General features: G+C 37.3%; 1 protein-coding gene across 5 annotated transcripts in view; it reads left to right on the top strand.

The window, feature by feature from the left end:
* Window positions 1-21952, top strand: part of CPED1 (cadherin like and PC-esterase domain containing 1) — a 315315-nt gene that overhangs the window by 275378 nt on the left and 17985 nt on the right. For all 5 annotated transcript variants that reach the window (XR_010158959.1, XM_016945383.4, XM_063815551.1 and 2 more), the window contains 4 exons: window positions 3725-3945; window positions 4205-4306; window positions 4713-4800; window positions 8930-9076. Coding sequence is in view for 4 of the 5 variants with exons in the window: in XM_016945383.4 (XP_016800872.2) it covers window positions 3725-3945; window positions 4205-4306; window positions 4713-4800; window positions 8930-9076 (558 nt within the window). In the remaining variant the exon portion in view is untranslated. The remainder of the gene's footprint in view (window positions 1-3724; window positions 3946-4204; window positions 4307-4712; window positions 4801-8929; window positions 9077-21952) is intronic.

Genomic DNA, 21952 nt, shown 5'->3' on the forward strand with positions numbered 1-21952 from the left:
GCAAAACTCTTCTAAACATATCTTTGTGTTTAAAACCACATCACATTTTTTCTCTTTGCTTATCCAAAAGAGAAAAAATAACCATGCATGCTAATGTAAGGCAGTAATTTTCACAGGGGAGAGAAAGAATTATTTATAAATTGTATGCCTAGTCATAAATATTTGTTATGATAATCTAGGCCTTTTAAAACAGAAGTTCTTCCTCAAAACAGATCATCTGCAAATTTCCTTTTTAAAAATCTACCAAACTGAATGGCCTAAAATATATAGAGGTTGAATAGGAATCATATAACTGAAACAAATCACTCTTTAATTCCTTACAGTATTTTCAAATTGTGTGATATGCACATTAAAAAGCTGACATTTTGAAGTTAGACATCTTTTAGTTAGAAATATCAATCTCTTACAAAAATTGCTTTTCCAACAGAACAATCAATCTTAAAATTACAACTGAATTTTCATTATAGTTATACTTTATTATTTCCATCTTTCATGAATGGAAAGGCACTAGAATAACATAATCCTCTAGAAATCCCAGAGCTATGTCTGCTAGATTCAACTTTGTTATTGAGATATTTGCGATTTAGAAGAGCTTGTTGTGCAAATGACAGTGGTGATGCTTCCTTCTCCCATTCAGGCAGCTCTTGCTAGTCACTAATCAGCAATGGGGCCACCTGGGACCCATTCTGAGAGCATTGGTTTGCTCAGGATGGTGATCTCTCTTCCAGTCCTCCGTACAGAACTTTCCAGCCATGCTTCAAGTCCTGCTGGAGATCAGGAGGAGATTTGGTAAGGCAGGAGAGAAATAGCTGTGACTTAGACATTTCCTATTTTTGCTGCCATTTTCTCTAGAGGAGCTAACAAATTTTAAGTGCCTAACAAGGTGGCATGCATTCATTTTGTGCTTACATTTTGTGCATACATACATTTTGTGCCAAGAATATGAAAAGTATTTAAAATCACATTTAAGTCCTCCTACATGGACCTCTGTTTCTCCCGACTGTACACATAATGAAATGAACCCTTGGAGAGGTCACATAATTTGTCTAAAATCATCTAGTTAATAAATAATAGTACCTAAGAATTCTGAAACAGGACTGTTGTGCCTCTGACATGTTTGGTGGGCTGCCTTTTCACATATAAACACACAGAAAATACTGGAAATCTAGGAATTTTGTTGTTGTTTTTCTCAGTAATATATAACTACTTTGATTTTTCTCAACCTTTGTATTGTTCTGCATAGCCCACAATACAGATATCTAGGGAGCTCGCTGGCTGCCTGGGGATACCCTAGGAGGGAATGCACCTTGATATTGAAATGAAAAGAAACTACAAGAAAAACCCACACTGGCAATTTAGTTTAAAAGCTAGATCTCAAAGGTCCTTTACTATCGTTATGGACTGAATTGTATCGCCTCCACCAAATTCATACATTGACATTCTAACCCCCAGTACCTCATAATGTGCCTGTATTTAGGAATAGGGCCTTTGAAGAGCTGATTAAGGTAAAATGAGGTCCTATGTGTGGGGCCTACTTAATCCAATATGACTGGGATCTTTAAAGAAGAGATTAGGACATAGCCACAGAGGAAAAACACAAATAAAAGATAGCCACCTACAAGCCAGAGAGGGCCTTGGAAGGAACCAACCCTACTAGCTACTTGATGTTGGACTTCTAGCCTCCAGAAATATGAGAAAATTAATTTCTGTTGTTGAAGTCACACAGTCTCTGGTACTTCCTTATGGCAGCCCTAGCAAAACAATACTAATGGAGTTGCATAACTGCTGATATCTAAAATTAAGAGCATTCCTAATTATACGATGTTCTTCTTTAAAAATCAGAAATGTAGACAAGAAAATCAAACATAAATAGTGAAAGGTTGAATGCAGTAAGAAGAAATTCAAGTTATTTCACAAGCTATTTTATTACACTGGAATGTTATTGTTCCAAATGCAACCTGGCTGAGAGGATCTATGACTGAGTCCTTGAAATCTTTTTATTCAGGGTAGCCTAATGATGCTTAGCATAACACTACTTGAGCTGAAGGTGAATTGGAGAAGCTTTCTAGATTTCTCCATGCAGCTACTTGGATACGCTCACCGTGGAAAGAGTTTAAACCTTTGCAGATTCTCGCTAAATTTTCTGCAGATGGACAAATACAGAAGTACCTAAGAAATGATGGCAATGCCTGCCATTAAAATCAGAAAAAAACATGTGCATGACTAATAGAAAGAGAAATCTCCAAAGAAAGAAAAAGACTGAAGAATGAATTAAATCTTATCCAAAGACATTAGAAGGGATTGTCTATGACAAAAGTCCTTTTGACTTTCAAGTCACTATTTATTTTAAAAGTGCATGCATGGTACTATAGGGGAAAATTAGAATTGGAAATTGACCCTGACCTCAAATATTTCTTGATAGGCTATGAGAAAAAAGATGCAGACGCAAAAAGCCATAATTTCATGAGGCTTCTGTAAAATCTGTAATGGCAGTCAAAATGTAATAAAATCAAAGAGAACAGGAAAATTAATTGTGGCTAGGGGCACTGGATGAGACCTGTTGGTAGAGGCAGCATTCACGTAGGGTCCGGAGGGTGACAAGTGGGGTTGCAGAGGAAGAACTTTCAAGGCAGACAGGCTAACATAAGGAAAAGCAGATGCTGAATGCAAATCATGTTTAGCAGAAAAGTAGAAGTCTAACATGCTTACATAAAGGGAGGCATTAAGAGGATGGGGCCATTCACCTTGCACTTGGAGTTAAAGTACGTGGGTTTGAATCCTGGGTTCTCCATTTAGTAGATTTATGTCCTCCATCTTCCTGACCCTCAAATTCCTCACCTGTGAAAAGGAGATACTGAATCAAACCTCACAATTCTGAAGATTAAAAGTGAGGACTCTGCATGAAATCTCCACCTAACAAAGACTGGTATGCAATAAAAACAGTATATGTGAGAGGAACCTGTAGGATTATGTAAGAAACAAGGAACCAGTAAAGTTTTTGAGCACACAAATGAGATGGCCAGAACTAGACATTTGGAAATTTATCGCAGCAATATTGTGTGTAGAATGAATTAAAAGACAGCCATTGTACAGGAAGGGAGACCCAGTAGGAGAGTATTACACTAGTGCAGGTTTGAGGCAGTGAAAGCCTGAACAGTGCTGCTGGGAATGAACAGGAGGGGATGTGGGTAAGAGGCTTCATTGGAGAGGAAATGGCACTGGGATAGGCACCCTGGGACATGCACTGATGTTCAGAAAATTAGATTCTGGTTCTGTGGTTCTTTCGTCAAGTAGACACGACCTCTATTGAGCTACCTCTGTGAATTCTCAGTTTGCACATCTATAAAATAAAGAGATTGGAAAATCCCTAAGTATTCCTAGAGCACTAAAATGCTTCATGCCTATTTGAATCAATAGAACTTGTTAAGCTGCTTAAATGAGAAATAAAGAGCATAAGGGAGATAGAAAAATTGAAGATAACCTGAAACAAGTGGTAAATATGAGTTAGTGGGTCAGTAGGTGATGGCATTACTAAGAATATGGAAGAGATGAAAAGGAACAGGTTTGGGAGAGAATATAATGAATGTTATTTCTAACAATTTGAAGGGCTGTCCTTCAAACAGTTAGGTAGTGGTGTGAATATTCAAAATTTCATTATTTTAAACTATCTCCTGTACCATGTAAACATAAGCTTTTAAACAAATGCTTTCTTTTTAACTTACAGATTCTGTTCATTGGAGATTCAACCAACAGAGGGATCATGTACTATCTTATTGAAAGGCTGAATGAAACGTTGCAGGAATGGCAGAAAGTACATGGCACTAAATTCTATCACAACGTCAATGGTGGGAAGACTTTGATCAGTTATTCCTACTATCCCCAGTTCTGGATAAGCCCTTCATTGAGACCAACATTTGAAAATGCACTTGAACACCTCTTGCAAAGGTACAATGAAACTATAATGAAAGACACAAAACCCACAAAGTACTGATGTTCTGCTAGCAGTCGTCACTGCTCAACTACTCACTGTACATCAAATGTGCTCAAAAGGTTAGATACCAAGTAAGGCGGCAGAAAACAAGTTGGAAATTACAAGGAGTCTTATGATCAAGATGCCAGATACAGTGAAATGTGAGGCAGTGCAGTTACAATGTTTACCTTCTGTTTTAGGGCAACATGTGTTGTTTTTCTTTCTGAATTTCAGATCACGTCCCCTAGAGAATACTGGCCAGACTGTATTGGTTGTTGGTGGTGTTCAGTGGCTTAATTCCAATCACCTGCAAATTATTCACAAAGTTTTGAAGAGGTAAATGTCTGCAACAATAATTGTCATTAGTATTCTAAGTCAAAAAAGTTACCATGGATGTGACTGAGTTTTATCCAGATTTTATTTAAAGAACAGCTTATAATTTATCATTAAGTACTTAAAGTCTAGTTTAAAATAATAAAGTAAAATAGTCTTGTATCCAGTCACAACATGGTTGTTCATTATCCAGATTTACATTTAGTACAGATCGAAATGTGTCTACTGACACCTAAAACTCTATCTTAAAAAAACCGTATTATACATCAAATATATAAAATGAGCATTTAGTCTTTTATGCCAATTATCACATTCTGAAAGAATTCTATGGTATTTGTTTATATAAACAACAAACATCTAGAAATGTAATTAAAGTTACTGACTTTAGAATTATAATTATCTCATTCAGGGAAAATTTACTCAATATCCTAGTGATCATCAAAACTTTGGGAATTGGATTTCATCTGCCAGTGGATGGAGTACATTTCTTAACACAGGTAAGCACATTTCCTCTGGGCTAGGTGAATTTCATGATTCCTATAAGGATCCCTGCCGGAAAAAGACCCGTAAGGCACTATATAATATTGAGCAACCTTCATGAAAGTAAAAAAAAGAGAATATACTTAAGGGTTATGTTTGCAAATAAATTATAATTAATTTCATGTAGCCCACAAATATGTTGTAAATAATCCATTGACTTCATAAAAGAGGAAACAGCATGTTGAACTATGCAAAAATAAAGAGCTGAGGGGTATATGAGAAAGATTGTGCTTTAAGTTCCCTTACCCCACCAATTTTACATATACCTTTAAAGGCTATATTAAAAGGATTTCCTTTTGTCAGGTTCATGCTGAATCCACAAAAAAAATTATCACTATCATGAGTCCTTTGGGAAAGAGTGGTCTTTTTGAAGATGATTTCAAAATGATTGCTTTATTTTAAAAATAGTCTTTGAAGTAGTATCATTGGTTTTTCCTGTAATTGGATATTCATCAGTGAAAAGAGTAGGGGTCTCTGGCCAGTTCTTATAGAAGATGGTAAATTAGCCTCAGCACTAAATAGAAGTCTCAGAAAAGAAAAGAAAGATAGGATCTGTAGGGACGAGAACCAGCTGCTCTTGCTCAAGTGAAGGGACTTCTGGAGCAGCCAGCATTATTGGGCAATTGCAGAGTAATGACCCTGGTGAGCACTGGGAATTGGGGAGAAAGGAAGCTGTCCATTTAATATGTAAGGAGGTTGAGATTTATATTTTTATGTCTCTGTTGAGTGCTACTACCTTTCCCCAGCACAGAACACAAGACCCCCAATTCTTTTCTCAAAAATGTATCTGCCTGGACAGCAGATCTTCTGTGATGCAAAAACAGGAGAAATGGTAGGAAGTGGCCAAGTTACATCCTCTAAATTCAGCATCTTGGAGTTAGCAGGGGTTAAGTTAATTCAAAATGAGTTGAGGCATTTAATATCTGGGAGAGCCAAAGGGTTTAAGACTACTGGGGATCAGGAGAGGGGACCTTTGATAATGTCTTCCATGGATTGAATCCCTTTAATGTTATTTGAAGTCTACAGGTCGAGATCCACAATTCATTCTTGAGGACTCCAGTAGCTCCACTGTGCCCCTTTGGTTGCAGCTCCTCACAGTAATTGGCATACTTGTGGCCTTTACTTATACTTAGGTTACAGTTCAGAATCAATTCATTTCAGCAAACATTTCTTCAGCACTTACTATGTGCCAGATATTGTGTTAAACATTATGACTGCCACCTGAACTTTGATGGTGCTCATCAATCTTTTCAAACTGAGTGAAGACAGAAGGAGAAAAGAAGAGGAAGGGCAAAGAATAGAAAAAGGGAAGAGGGGGATAATTGCAAGTGAAAGCAGAAAACGAATTCAAACTTCTCATCATGTGCTCATATAGCCATTCAGTGCTGGCTTCCGTCTTTCTCCGTAGACTTATCCCTTGCTACCAGTGCATGTGCACACAAGTGTGTGCACACACACACACACATTCACACTCACAACACCACTGAGCTCAGTCAGGCTGAGCATATTTCAGTTTCTCAAGCACACCATGATCTCAGTCACCTCCAGACCTTTGAAATAAATCCCTGCTGCTTCTACTTGGAGTTAACTCCTCCACCACTCCCTCCTCTGGGTAACATCCAGTTACTCTTCAAATGTTAGCTTACATGCTAGTTCCTCAGAGAAAACCTCTTGACACACTAGACTGGGTTGGCTGCTCCCACCATGAGCTCCTGTAACAGTGTCTTATGTCCTTACTCATGTCAGTCATATACTCCTTGGCTGTCTGTCTCCTCTGCTGGATGGTAATTGTGAGAGCACCAAGGGAATTGTGGGTTAAGGGAGTTGATATGGCTTACACTGACAGCCCAAATGCCAAATACAATTCTCAGCACATAGAAGACCCTCAAAAAATACCTGGTATATAAGTAAGTGTAGCAAGCGTAGTATCTAATAGGTAATTTTCCAACCCTTTGTCCTCTCCCTTCCTCCCTCTTCTTGTAGACCCCAGTGTCCATTGTTTCTATCTTTATGCATATTCAATATTCAGCTCCCACTCATAAGTGAGGAGATGCAGTATTTGATTTTCTGTTCCTGCATTATTTAGCTAACGGAAGGCTCCAGGTGCATCCATGTTTCTGCAAAAAACATGATTTTGTTCTTTAGGCTGCATAGTATTCTGTGGTAAATATGTACCATGTTTTCTTTATCTCATCCACTTTTGATGAACACCTAGGTTGGTTCTATATCTTTTCTATTGTGAATAGTGCTGTGATGAACATAGAAATGCATGTCTTTTTGGTAGGATGATTTATTTTCTTTTGGATACATATTGAGTAATGGGATTGCTGGGTCAAATGGTAGTTCCATTTTTAGTTCTTTGAGAAGCCTTCAAACTGCTTTCCACAGTGGTTGAATTAATTTATGTTTCCACCAACAGTTTATAAGCATTCCTGTTTTGCATGGCCTCACAAACATCTGTTAATTTTTTACTTTTCAATAATAGCCATTCTGACTGGTGTGAGATGGTATCTCATTGTGGTTTTGATATGCATTTCTCTGATGATTAGTGGCATTGAACATTTTTTCATGTCTGTTGGGTGCTTGTATGTTGTATTAGTCTGCTTTGCATTTCTATAAAGAAATACCAGAGACTAGGTAAATTATAAAGAAAAGGGGTATTTTGGCTCACTGTTCTGCAGACTATACAAGAAGCATGGTACCAGCATCTGGTCTGGTGAGGCTTCAGGAAGCTTACAATCATGACAGAAGGCTAAGGGAGAGCAAGTGTGTCACATGACGAGAGTCACGTAATGAGAAAGGGAGAAGGAGAGAGAGGCGGGAGGTGCCAGACTCTTTTAAACAACCAGATCTTGTGTGAACTCATTACTGTGGGGAGGGCACAGAGCCGTTCATGAAAGGTCCACCCCTATGACCCAAACACCTCCCACTAAGCCTCACCTCCAACACTGGGGTTCACATTTCAACATGAGATTTGGAGGGGACAAATATTCAAATCATATATCTTCTTTTGAGAAGTGTCTACCACTTTTTAATGGGTTTGTTTTCTACTTGCTGATTTAAATTACTTATGGATTCTAGATATTTGAACTTTGTCAGATCCATAGTTTGCAAACATTTTCTCCCATTCTGTAGATTGTCTGTTTGCTTTGTTGATAGTTTCTTTTGCTGTGCATAGCTCTTTAGTTTAATTAGGTTCCACTTATCAATTTTTGGTTTCGGTATAATTGTTTTTGCGGTCTTGGTCATAAATTCTTTGCCAAGGCCAGTGTCCAAAATGGTATTTCCTAGTTTTCTCCTAGGATTTTTATAGTTTAAGGTCTTACATTTAAGTCTTTAATCCATCTTGAGTTAATTTTTATATATGGTAAGAGGTAAGAATCCAGTTTCATTATTTTGAATATAGAGAGCCAGTTATCCCAGCACTATTTATTGAGGGTCCTTTTCCCATTGCTTATTTTTGTTGAGTTTGTTGAAATAAGTTGGTTATAGGTGCGGCTTTTTTCTGGGTTCTCTGTTCTCCTTCATTGGTCTATGTGTCTGTTTTTGTACCAAAACCATGCTGTTTTGGTTACTGTAGCCTTATAGTATAGTTTGAAGTCACATAATGTGATGTGTTGGCTTTATTCTTTTTGTTTAAGACGTTTTGGTTATTAGGGCTCTTTTTTGGTTCCATATGAATTTTAGAATAGTTTTTTCTAATTCTGTAAAAAATAACATTTGTAATTTGATAGGAATAGCATTAAATCTGTAGATTGCTTTTGGCAGTAATGTTAATTTTTAAGTTGAGAATTTTAGATATTTTATGAGTCTTTGTGGGCAATAAATTTAACCACTTTTTACTGAAGAAGTTCAAAACTGTGTGTCACTATAGATATTGCTGTTTTATACATAAATGATTACATGTATGTTTCGAGTAAAAAAAATTAGAACACATCTTTATTTAAGAAATGCATGTGAAGTTCCTTATCTTACACTATGACTAATCCCAGTAAAAAAGACATTTACATAATTTCCACCTAACTTATTGAATCATAAAACAATCCTCTGTTAATAAAAATTCTCATTCTTCTGCTTTCCAATCAGAGTGAAGTACAGAACTTATGGAAAGAAAATTTGATTATTCTGGATACTGCAAAAAAATATGGCTATGAAGTAGTTGACACATTCACTATAACAATGGGGCGTTACAAAGAGTTTCTACAGGGGAAGTGTGGATGTCATTTCCATGAGGTATTTATGCTGGCTATCTGAGTTTTATAGCTTTTGATCTTTTAAAATTGTTTGTTGTATCTTTAATTGTATTGTCAGTCTTATTTTGCATGAAACAAAAAACAATGTCAGGTGGAGATTAAATGATATATGTTCATCATCACTCAGCCAAGGCATGTAGTAACCAGAACTTTAGCTCTACCAAATGAGATGTTAAAAAATTTATGTTTGTTTAGACACTTCAAAACTAGAACAATTGGTCAATGCAGGCAGGAATATGGGAACCTGGAGAGCACTTATTTTCTCTAATAGACTTCAAGCCTTCCCATCAGAAATTGCATCCAAAAAAAAGGTGGCAAAGGTTTTCAGTAGCAGCAGCTTGCAAAGCACGACTACTTAATGTGCTAAACTAATGAATGACCTTCTTTCATTGCCTTGTCCAATGCATAACAGGAGGACCTGTGTTTTGGGTAGGGTCCCCCCAACCAGAGTGAAAATGATTTTATTTTAACCTATAAATAGGCTAAGCTGATAAGGTGATAGCCTAAAACTATTTTATTCTTTTTTCTCCTGTCCTTTTGAACCCTCTGTGGATTACTTCCTCCCTAACCCTTGAATAAAAATCTTGGTCAGGACCCATAAGTTTAACACCACTTTCAGATAACAAAAGGTCTCCAATCACCTTCAGGCATAGGAGTATCACATCAATACTCCTATAAAATTGTCCCGTTCTGAGTCATAACTACATAAGTCATTTCCATCCCCCAGCTTAGGTTTCCCTCAGTCTCAAAAGCCCAAATCAGGGGAGAGAAGGCAGGACACTTATTTGCCATTTCCCCATCTTCCTTCTCTACTTTTATTCTTCTACATTTTTCTGCGTTGGCCAGAGTAGAGACGGGATGCTAAGGACAAGAAGAGTCTTATTTGACTAGTACAAGCATAACCCAGTGATGTGCTCTCTGAGTCTAGCATGCTACTTCATTTTTTTATGAGTGCTTTTACGAATTGCCTTGGAGAGCCCCCTCCCCACCGGAACTTTATGGCTCCAACTTCCTTGATGGCGGTAATACCTCTCCTCCAAGTAGATTCCTTTTTTGGGTCCTTGGTATCCAACTGTCTATCACTCTGTTGAGGATCACGTTGCTCCTCCAGGCATCCTTTTGAAAAATATTCAAAATAGCACTAGGCTTGCTATACTTTGAACTACAGAAATATATATATTTGATCTACAGAAATATTAATGCATTGTTGCTCTGTCGTTGCTGGAAATACAGTTAGTTCCCAGTGAAGCTTTCTCTCTCACTCTCTCTGCCACCCTAAAGCTGATCTGTAGCCACAGTATATCATACCAGTTCTAATGCTTCCTAAACCCCAAGAGACATGTGCTTGGCTCTGCTGAAGGCTCCTCTCACTTGGCTTAAGGCAAAAATAAAACAACACCCCAATGGGGAAGAGGGCCCCAAAACATTGGAAAGCTCACACAGAAATTCCATCCCTTTCTTCCTCTTTGTCTCACAACTCTTTTGGTGAGACAAGAATATGGAAAACTGGATTTTGTCCATACTTTTGAAAGTCTTGTATAGGTTGTCCAGAAATTTCTTGGAATATGATTTTTTTTTTGGCTTCTGTTATTTGCTCTAGATTTCAGGAGATTCAGCTGAAACTGAGATGAATAGTGCCTCATTTTATCTTTCTATTAGATATTGATTCACTCTTTCTTGCTTGCCTTCTTTTGTAAACCAGGATGCATTTATTAGTGGGTTGACTCGTGAGGTGACAACTAAAGTTTCCTTCTGATACTGTTTTTCAGCCCTTAGCTGACTGTCAGAATCCATCTTGGTAGGCCGGGTGCGGTAGCTCACACCTGTAATCTCAGCACGTTGGGAGGCCGAGGCGGGTGGATCACTTGAGGTCAGAAGTTTGAGACCAGCCTGCCAGCATGGTGAAACCCCGTCTCTACTAAAAATACAAAAATTAGCCAGGTGTGGTGGTGTGTGCCTGTAATCCCAGCTACTGGGTAGGTAGAGGCAGGAGGATCACTTGAACCTGGGTAGTAGAGGTTGCAATGAGCTGAGATCACCACCACTGCACTCCAGCCTGGGTGAGACAGCAAGACTCCATCTCAAAGAAAAAAAAAAATCCATCTTGGTCCCAAGAGTTTTACCAATACTAAAAATGTTATTGACACTGCAGTAGTTGCTCTGTATGATTTATGGGTGGATTTACATTATCCTTTAATATGACCAAATGGAACTGCATTTCAGAGAAGTGAAAGCCTGCAGCCACAGTACAGAACATGACATTTTAAATTTTGACCTAGCAGCTTGAAGCTGGATCATGCTGTTGCAGAACAGATTTTAAGCTGTAGGATACTGTGTGTCTACTAATGTCTTCCACAAGAAAATATACAACGTTTAGAGTACTTATCCTATTTGCAAAAGTCAAGACTTAGAAATGCAAGGGCTGTAGCCTGGAAGAGAAAGAAGCAAAGATCTTGCAGCTGAGCCAGCCCAGGATCACAGCTGGCTAAAAAAGCAAGCCAGTGGTTGCCAAACCCACAGAAAACAGGGCTTTTGAAAGACAACATAGAGATTGGTTTTGTTCCTCTTTTAGAAAGAATTTTTATTTGTTTATTTATTTATTTGTACATAATGTGTCTTCAATTCATATTTTTGCAGAAAGGTGTCTACTTTTCTTTTTTTAGCTTTAGTGCTCTGAAAGTCTAAAAAGCAAAATGTCCTCGAATAATTTCAACATGGCTCCAATTAAAAACAGAAGTGCCCTTCGCACATGGTTACATGTATCTCGTACCACAGCATCAACCAGTTCACATTAATAGCCATGGTATTCAGAAACCACAAAAAAGGCTTTTTGAACCATCAGCACTAGAATATTGGCTTATAATTATTACTGATTAAAATTATAATTAAATTGCATAGTAACAATGCTTCAAGCATGTTCAGGTAAAATCATTTAGCTTATCTGACTTTATAGTTTTTGGTGTGTAATTATCACACACAACTCGCTTTTTCTTAACTCTATTTCTGATGTAGGCTGTCTTGATAGCAAGCCATGTAGGTCTCCGCCAAATTATCTTAATTGATTTCAGAGTAGTGTTATCTATTTTGAAGTTTTAATGTTTAAGCTAAAATAAGCTTCCGGGAGCATTTGCTGTTCCAGTCACAACATACAGCTGATATGATCATCTTTCTCAGCTGACTCCCTTCATCATAAAGTCACTAAATTCATTCATTACTTAGGCATAATTATTGCTTAACTCTTGAACAATTTGTACCCCTTGTACCTCAGCAAGTCTCTAGTGCTGACACTGACATTTTATAATCTTTCTAAATCATCACCTAACATCTTAACAGTGATGTAATAGCAATGTTAGCTTATTACAAACAATCCAAAAAATCTAAAACTCTTTATAGAGGACATTTGATAATGAATGCAGCAAGCTAGAAAAAAAGTTGGTGACTGCTCTCATGTCTAAAAAGTTAAAGGGCAAAAATTCTGCTGATAACCTTTTTTTCACCTCTGTGCTCATCTTATGAGCCTGGCAAATAAAGCTTACCATAAAATACTAGCAAGAGTTGAAAAAATTGTGTTAGAACCATAAAAATTCTGGCTTGGGGGACTTTTATCTTCTGATGTTCAACTAAACTATTCCCACAATAGATTCAAGGATACCTGAGAAGGGTTGGTATAATCATTACAGTAAGATGTTGATGTTTTTCCTTTGGTTTGTGGTTAGAATTCTATCATAGACATAACAAACTTGCTTCAGTGAGCTCTCACTGCCATAGGTGAGATTAAAGGTCTTGAGGTGTTTCTTTCATCCGTCAAGGCACCAAAAGAGAATATGTTGCCACCAAGAATCTGTAAACAATTTCCCAACTGGTGTGCATCAATTTTGACTAACATGTTCCTGCTGATTAAAAAAGCAGGTGTTTCTTTTTATGAGTGGAAATGGATTACGTTTTCCTAGTGTTTACATAGGACAACAAACAGGATCCAGGTAGCTCTTGCCCAAGAGAGGTTTTGGATGGTGCCTTCGGTTATGTGGCAAACACCTACTGTGAACAAGCTAAAACCTGGAAAGAATACAATAATTTTATCAACACAAACCTGGCTGCAGAAGGGACAAATCCACAACCAATTGATATGTTATTATTCATTAGTCTAATCAATTATGCAGACCTTATATAATATCTTCCTTTTTTGGCAAATGTAGCTAAAGCTTTTGACTCAGTCAACAAAAACCATCTGGCATCAAACTACCACTAATACCAGCAGGTTTCCTTTGATTCTGGTACTATAGAAAGAAGAAAAGAAGGGAGTTTTGGTACTTTGTCAGAGATGGTTTTCCACTATTAATTAATTTTAACCCTATAATCTTTATTATTTAATCTTAATTAAATAAAATATTATTTGGCCTAGAAATAAAGTGTTTTACTTTCTCCTTTAAACTTTACAAGTTTACTATCTAACCACAATTTAAAAATTAAAAAGAAAGAAACTTTAAATTCATCTGGTAAAAAAACAAAAAAAACGGAAATAATGACTTTTAGGGAAAAAAAGATACAAATATGGTTAACATAGTTAGCTGATATAGAAGAACCCAGAATTTAACTTTCAGCATGGCTATTTTTAATGAATTAGTATGGAAATTTAATTCAATAGATATTTTTGAGTATCTACTCTATGCAAGCATTGTACTACTGCTGTAAAGTGAGTTAGAAGAGCATTTTATAGGACTCCCGTAAGTATCTCAAAATCAGCATATCCTTAGAGGGAGAATTAATATTTCCTTTAAACTTTCCTCCCCTCTAGTATTCCCTAATTTACTCTATCACACTACCATTTATAAACTAGAGCCATCTTCGACTTTTGCTTATCTTTCTCCAGCCCTTTCACGACCCTTAACCAGCCAGTTACCAAATCCTGTTTACAAGCTATATATTTTCCACGTCTTTCTCCTACACTACATTCCAACTGCCTTGACCTTGTTTATTCTTTTACTAAATCATTCAACATTTATTTTGTGGTCCAGTTCTTGAACTAAACAGTAGTAATATAAAAATAAATATGACATACTCTATGCCCTCAGGACATTGCAATCAGGGTCAGGCCTAAAAACCCATATTATGAAACAATACCTTTGATAGCACATCAGATATATGAATAAGATATTGTGAAGCACCAAGAAGAGGCACTAAATCTAAGGATTAAGTGTTTCTTCTTGAATTACCATCCAAGTTAATTGTTGAAGGATGAACAGGACTTAATCAAGGTAATAAGATAATGGTAGAAGGAAGGCCATTGCAATCCCATAGAATAATGTGAACCAAAGTAGCTCTGAAATACCTGATGTTCTCATAATCACAGGCAATCCTGTATATAGTAGAACATAAATCACAAAAGAATATTTGAAAAAAGTAGGTGAGGGCAAGATCATGGTAAGAACTGGATGATCCTGTAGGTGATGGAGACCCACTGAAAGGTTTTCAGGAGAGGAGTGAGATGGTCATGGTTTTGTTTCAAACAGTTAAGACTAATAACAGTGAGCAAGGAAGATTTGAAGAAGAACAAGTTAGACAAGTTAGGAGATTTTTTTTTTCCAGAAGTCGGGTGAGAGATTGTAAAGTTCCACCCAAACCAGGACAGAGAGTATAAGAGAGAAGTGTAAGTATAAGAGAGAAGTGGACAAAAGCAAGCCTGGTTTTAAAAAATGATATCTATAGATCTTATTTGTGGCATGCGGGAGTGGGAAGAATCAAAGATGACTCCTAACTTGAGTGATGGATTAGGGAGAGAAACTGGCAATTGAGACAAAGAATGACTGAAAAGTCACCTTATTAGGAAAAGATGATGAGTTCAATTTTGAACATGTTGTATTTGAGTTGCCTGTAGGACATCCAGGTGGAGATCTCCAATGGCAGTTGGATATACAAATATGACACTGGAGGGACTGGTAGGGATGAGAGATGGCACAGGGAGTCATCAGAAAATAGGTCGTAGTTGAAACCATGAAAATAGATCATCCACAGAGCCCAGACTCATTGACATCCTGTGTGAACTGCAGAGTTTTGGTAGAGGTGCAAGTGTATTCTGTGTGGCAGAGAAGATGGCAGGTGGTGACGGCTGCATTGCCTGCACGTCATCGACAACCCACCTCTTCTTTCCCATCTTAATCCACTGTGTGATCTCTCAAGGGCTGTAGGCACTTAGCCCTGAATCCTCCTCTGAGACGGCTTTGCCTCCTGCTGTTCCCACTGAGTGAATTAAATAAGTCTTTGCCCTGTGCCCACTGTATGTGTGAGGTCATGCAGGTTACGTTTTTAACTTCCAAAAAGAAAAGAAAAGAAAATACGTCATCCAGAGAAAGTGAGTAGAGTGGCTGAGAAAGAAACTCCTGGAAACACCAATATTTAAGCAAAGTCTGGAGAAATAGGAGCATTTGAACTTAGAGCATAAACTAATAGCAGGAAAACTCAAGTAGAAGGTGATGCCATGGAAAGCCACAGAGTAACCATTTGTGAAAAGGAGAGATGGAGACAGGGTCAGTGTTGTCAAATGTAATAGATTAGATCTATTAAGGTGAGGATTCCAAAATAATGTTTTTGGCATGAAGCAGGGGAGTCCTTTCTGATCATCTTAAGAGTGGTTTTGGTAAAATGTCGGGGCAAGAATTAGACTAGAATAGTTGAAGAGGTATAGGAAGTGAGAAAGGGGGCTCATAATAGCTTTCAACAAATAAAAATAAGAAAAGGGTAAAAATATTGGATTTAAAGGAGGAAAGACTTTGGCATGTTTTTAAACAGAGAGGAAATAATCAATACCAAGAGATAGAATAAAAATACAGGACAAAGAAGGACAGTTGGAGAAAGGCCCCTGAGGAGCAGGTTGAGGATTCAGGTAAATAGTGTGTGGGGTGGCAAATGAACAAGGTGGGGAGGAGGGTCTCTCCTTCTCTATCATTTCTTTGCCCTCAGCTATTGCAATATTTTTATCTCAGAGCCTCCAGTGTCAACTACTTGAATCCATACTTCTTACCCCCCACCAAGAGAATGTTCCTATACTTCACATTCGGTGTTGTCATTTAAAAATCTTTCAATGACCCTGTGCTGAAGATGAGTCACAGATTCCTACACTCCTTTTTTAGAAATGTAGTTTCTAACAGTTCTTTCTGTGTAAAATGATTAGTGCTCATTCAATCATCTGTAAGTGAATTCTATCCTCTGCTACTAGCTGATTAGATTAGAGATCAGTGCCCAGTGAGAATGAATTCATTGGTCATGAGGGAGCCCAGCCTTTTCTGAGATGACTTGATACAAAATCCTGTTTCAAAGGGAATACCCTCTATTGAATGGTTGTAACACCAGTTAAATCAGGGTCTCTCTCTTAAGAAGGATAATTAAATGGAGGGTCAACAAACAGTGAAGGTAACTTATGTTAAACTACTATTATGACTCCATAAGGCAGCTATACTACCCAGCCTTTTCAATACTGAAACCTAGAATGTCAGTGTGACTAAAAAAGAGATGCTGACTCATAAACTCCTTCATGTTCTTTGCAATAAACCCCCATGTCAGGGAGTTTATTACTAGCCTTTAAGAACCAAGCTAAGCCAGAGTTTGAACTATTTTGATTACCATTTCCTACATTAAGGTTTAATGTTCTAATTTGGTGAAAACAGGTTTTGTTTTTTGAGAAATACTGAATACACCTCCACCTTATGGGTTCTCAGATAATAATATTAGTATATTAAATAATCCCAAAAGTTCTTACACTAAAGAAGCTGGTTAGCTTAGTGTGACCCAGTTTTTCCCCAGCATTTTTGACCACAGAATGACTTTTCCTTTTTTTTTATCACAACTATTAACACCCCACTAAACACACTTTGAGAAAATTGGCAAAAGGATAAGGTCTAAAAAAGCATGCATGAAGTACAGACTAAATGAGGCAGATTGACCACAAGCATTTATCTTCCCTTCCACTTGAAACCCCAAGAAAAATACTTTAAAGACATAAAGCTACTCACTTACTCCCCACCCCCCGCCACAAAGAAAAAACAGAATAAGAAATAACTCATAACAGACAAGAAATCTGAATTCATTTGAATTAATTCTATGAAGTTTGACTTAGCAGGCAAAATAAGGTACAACTGAAAGTGCCGAGAGAAGAGAAATACTAGCTGTGAGTGAGGCATACTTGCTGTTCAGATCCTGTGCTGAAAAAGATAAGGCTGAGACACAGGTCAGAAAACAATTGGCTAGAAGTCTATGTGCAAAATTGGTAGACCCCTGAGTTCCTTACCCCAGCCCATACAGTTGGGAATCTATATCATCACATACAATATCTTTTAAAATGGAACTGCAGAAAGTCTGGACTCAGAAACACAAGTATAGTAAAGAATAAATTAATCTAGAGGCTGAAAACAGAAAGATGAAGGTAAAGTTGGCGTGTGAAGGGAGGAGCCCTGAACTTTTCCCTAGACCTCCTAGCATTCCACAGTCAGGCAGAGGGTCCCTCAGACAGGAGGCTGGAGAGCTCTTCTGACATGAAACTGAATGACCCACCGGAAGATCTTCTTTGAAAAGGCCAGAGTGGTGCTGAGCAAATTAATACAGTGAAGTCAGCAGTTGGAAATGTTAGTCCCCACACAAATTGTGTAACATTTAGTGCCTTAATCTTAAATAAAATATTTAAGTTCAAGAGTGTTAGATAGAAACAAATACCTGTGTGTTAACGTCCAATAGATTCCAAGACCCAAGATGTACATCTAAATAGAGCAAAAGAGGAATTAGCTTATACTAAGACTAATACAGGTCATTCCAATAGTGTAAAAATTCAGCAACATAGATATTCAGCCACTTGGGAAATTGAGTTTAAGACAAGGGAATTTAGTGTCTGGGGAACTGCATGAGACTGTAAGATAGAACCAACAGTTTAATATTAAATTGGTAAACTTCTGGTCTGGAGCTCCTTACAATCAGTCTCCGCACCTCAGAGCAGAATTTGTTCCCAGAGCCAACGCTCAGCGTTGTCCAAGGGCAGGAGTTACAAAGCCTCAGCTGTCAGAGTAAGAAGGGCTGGGGATTAGAGGAAGGGTGGGAGACAGACAATATGCTGACTGCAAATCTGGAAACACCAAAACAAAACAAAACTCATTCCTAAAGAAAATTTTAGTTTTGCCCCCTAATCCCCAGCATCTTTGACAGATTCAGAAGTTGGATTCCCTTCAATCAAAACACAGTTTATTTCATGTGGCCATAATTAAATATTTGGGGGCTAAGGGATGAAATGAAAGAATTCCCTATTATCTGTCAAAATTGCATGATGTCCTGAAGTGAAATTATGAGTTATAAGGACTAACTTCTAGCTATTGTTTGTCACGTTATTTTTATTCCACTTTTGTGAGTTCTTAGGCTACTTTTTCAGCTGGTCATAATTTGGTGACTGGATCTTGGATTGAATGCCATCTGCAGAATGACTACATCCAACAAAAAGTACTTCAACAGTATACATTTGTCTTAAGACTAGCACATTTGCCTGGCCAATCTCATGTTTTCCAACCTCAGAAAGCCATTACCCTGTCTCCTCTTCAGACCCCATCCGTGATCATGAAACATATTTGTAATCAGAGCATCCTCTAATCCAGTATAGGACAATTTTGGAACACTTGCACCATAAAAATTGTTTTCTATTTTATTCTGTGGATCTGGAACCACATCAGAAGTTCTTTGTGGGTTATTCAGGTCAAGATCAATTTTAAGAAAGGTATTTGTTTGTAATCTGCCTAACACCTTTCCAGTTCACCAAGCCTTCCCTTTTGTACTGGCTTTTTGAAAATTCAAAGTTATTTTTAGAATCAGCAGTTAATTGACATGGCAATACACACGTTCTGATGACGGTTTGTGTGAAATCAATTTTGAGTGTTGAAATTACCTACATTTAATAGTGAAAGTTGCAATGTTAAGTTTGGTTTCATAATTCAAACAATTTTTTGTTCGTTTGGGAAGTCTTATAATTCCCATAGGCCAAATCCAGTCAAGTTGAATTGTGACCATTTGTATGCCTTCTAAAATGTCTCTGTACCCACGTTTTTAATGGTGTAGAGATGTGGAAAGATCTATAATTATAAACTGGCAGATCCCTTACCATATAAGGAAAGTATAAAAAAGTAAATGTTACGTCTACACCCCAAAGCACAGAATTTCAATTCTTGCTACACTGAGTCACAGAAAAGTGTGATCATTTAATAGCCTATAAGATCTTATACTTATAAAACTCCATTTTAGCTCCAAAATTGTTTTCCTAAATTTCTATAGTCAGTATATTTAAAATATTTGTCTTTGAAACACTGTAATTTTTACTTGAAAGTCTTACATGTAACTTAATCAAATGTGAACATTGCTGTGAGAAAAACCATTTTTCTTATTAGACTTATGGAACAATGCTGATCAAACAGATTGTCATGCAGCATGGAGATAAATTGTCCTTCACTATCTCTTCCTACTTCAAAACGTACTTCAATGTAGCAAATTCACAAAAAGAAAATAAACACAAAAGTAAAGAGGAGTTACTTCAGATTAAAGTGGCAAAATAAAAATTGTCCTTTAACACTCATATTTAACATATTACAAACATTTGCCAAATCACACATGTATGTATTATTAACCATATGTAGTAGTTCCTTTCTTCTTAGATATACCTGTCTCTTTTTCAGTGGTCAAGTCATCTGCACCCAAATTTAGAGAAGCATTTGGATGTATCAAGCCATTAGAATTTGTTTCTGATTAAGGTAACCACGGTATACAAACATCTGAGGCCTTTTGTCTCTGTGTCAAGGCCTAAATCTTTCACTGATGTTTTCTAATGGCTCATTTTGTTGTTTACTATTATTATTATGCTTCAAAGGTAACCTAACGTGTATTGCAAGCAGCTTTCTTTCAAAGTCACATTCCAGTCGACACTTTAGTTGGATTTTAATAACCCCAAATGGCTCTCTGATTTTGGAAAGGACCCAAATGGGCACATTTCCACCCATGAGATCAAAGGAAAGGAGCAATTTGCTCCTTACTGTACAGGTATCAAACATCTTTCACCGGAATAACATTTCCAAGCCTTAAAAATGTAGCTAATTCCTTTTTCTCCAGTTTAGAGCCTATAAGAGTAAGTAAAATAAGGTAATATTTTGAATCTCAGGGACTCAGAAACAGCAGTTTGACAGCAATGCTGGACACTGAATTTTACACATACATTCAAAGGAATAATAGCTGTGTGAACAAATGATCTTGCCCACCATAAATTAGCACTAAGTCTTTTGAATGTACTAAGGAACTATTCATAACATGGAAACAACATGGTGCCTGACCTTGGGGAGCTAGTCTCAGACAATGTCTTTGAAGTCATTTCATTCTTGTTCTTACTTCAAGTATCTTAGTCATGTGTCTTTATATAGTCCCCTTGAGGGTAGGGACCATATCTGAATTACTCCATGTGTTTCCTGACACAGACAACTCTGAAGATTGAAAGATGGATATTACATGGAAAAAAAATCATTAAATTTTAATTCTACAAGATACAGAATCATTTTGTTTCTCTTCTACTTTTTCATTACAAAAGGATTCCATGAATTCTTTTTCACTATAACAATTAAAAATAAGTATATACAATAAAAACAAAAACTCCTTTCTTCTACATAGAGACTCAATTAGCCCTTTGGTACATAGTTCTGTTTTAAATCTACATTCCTGATTTTAATCTCATGCAATTAAAAGTATTAGGACCACATTTATGGTCACTGGATTTATGTAAGATTGGGCTTTATATAGAACTACCTTATTTCACCATAAACATTTTAGGGAATAGTAGTTTAAACCTCATTTTAATCTGCAATGTGAATTTTCCTATTCTTCTATCTCAGTATTGAATTCTCCTTGTACTCAGCTTTTAATTTATATTTTGCCATCAAGTTCTAGAAAGCTATCTACAAAGGAATTTGCACCCTTAATCTAGACAAGAACACAATAATGTAAGACAAAATATACTTGCCAGTTTAACTAAAATGTATTGAGCATGCAATGCATTCCAGCTCCTGTGCTAAGCTCTATGTTTAGATTTCTAGTCACTAAGAGTAGGGAAGAGAGACATACAGAAACTTTAAATACAATATATGTGACCCTCTTTACCCTGACTCTGTTCCCCATCTGCTCATGTTGGAACTGTAACTCTGTGTAAGTATGATAGGTCCTCCCAAACAGGGGCTCTGGGACAAGCCCACTCCCATGGGCTCAGAGCTGTTCCAGCACACACTGCTACCTCTGATCTCTTGTTGCCTAAGAGCACACATGCTGCAGCCGCCCCAGGCACTAATCATGGTGACTGTCTCCCATGGTTCTGCCTGATACATGCCTTCATGGTCCCAAATCTGCACAACTGTCTGTGCAGAGCCTTATTCTGTCCCTTTGTGTATTCTCAGTTGGTGGGTTTCCAAAGCCCGGGCTCCAATGAGTTATACTGTTTAGTGAAACACTTTTTTCAGCATTTACTTATAGTTGCTCACAGTATCATAGAACTCAGTTACTCTCACTGTATTAGTCCGTTCTCATGCTGCTATAAGCACATACCTGAGACTGGGTAATTTATAAAGGAAAGAGGTTTAATTGACACACAGTTCAGCATGGCTAGGGAGGACTCAAGAAACTTACAGCTGGCAAAAGGGGAAGGAAACACGTCCTTCTTTACATGGCGGCTGCAAAGAGAAGTACAGAGTGAAGTGGGGGAAAAGTCCCTTATAAAACCATCAGATCTTGTGAGAACTCATTCACTATCATGAGAACATCATGGAGATAACCATTATTAATACCTCCCACCAGGTCCCTCTCA

Source organism: Pan troglodytes, chromosome 6 (genome assembly GCF_028858775.2).
Source record: "Pan troglodytes isolate AG18354 chromosome 6, NHGRI_mPanTro3-v2.0_pri, whole genome shotgun sequence".
NCBI lineage: Eukaryota > Metazoa > Chordata > Mammalia > Primates > Hominidae > Pan > Pan troglodytes.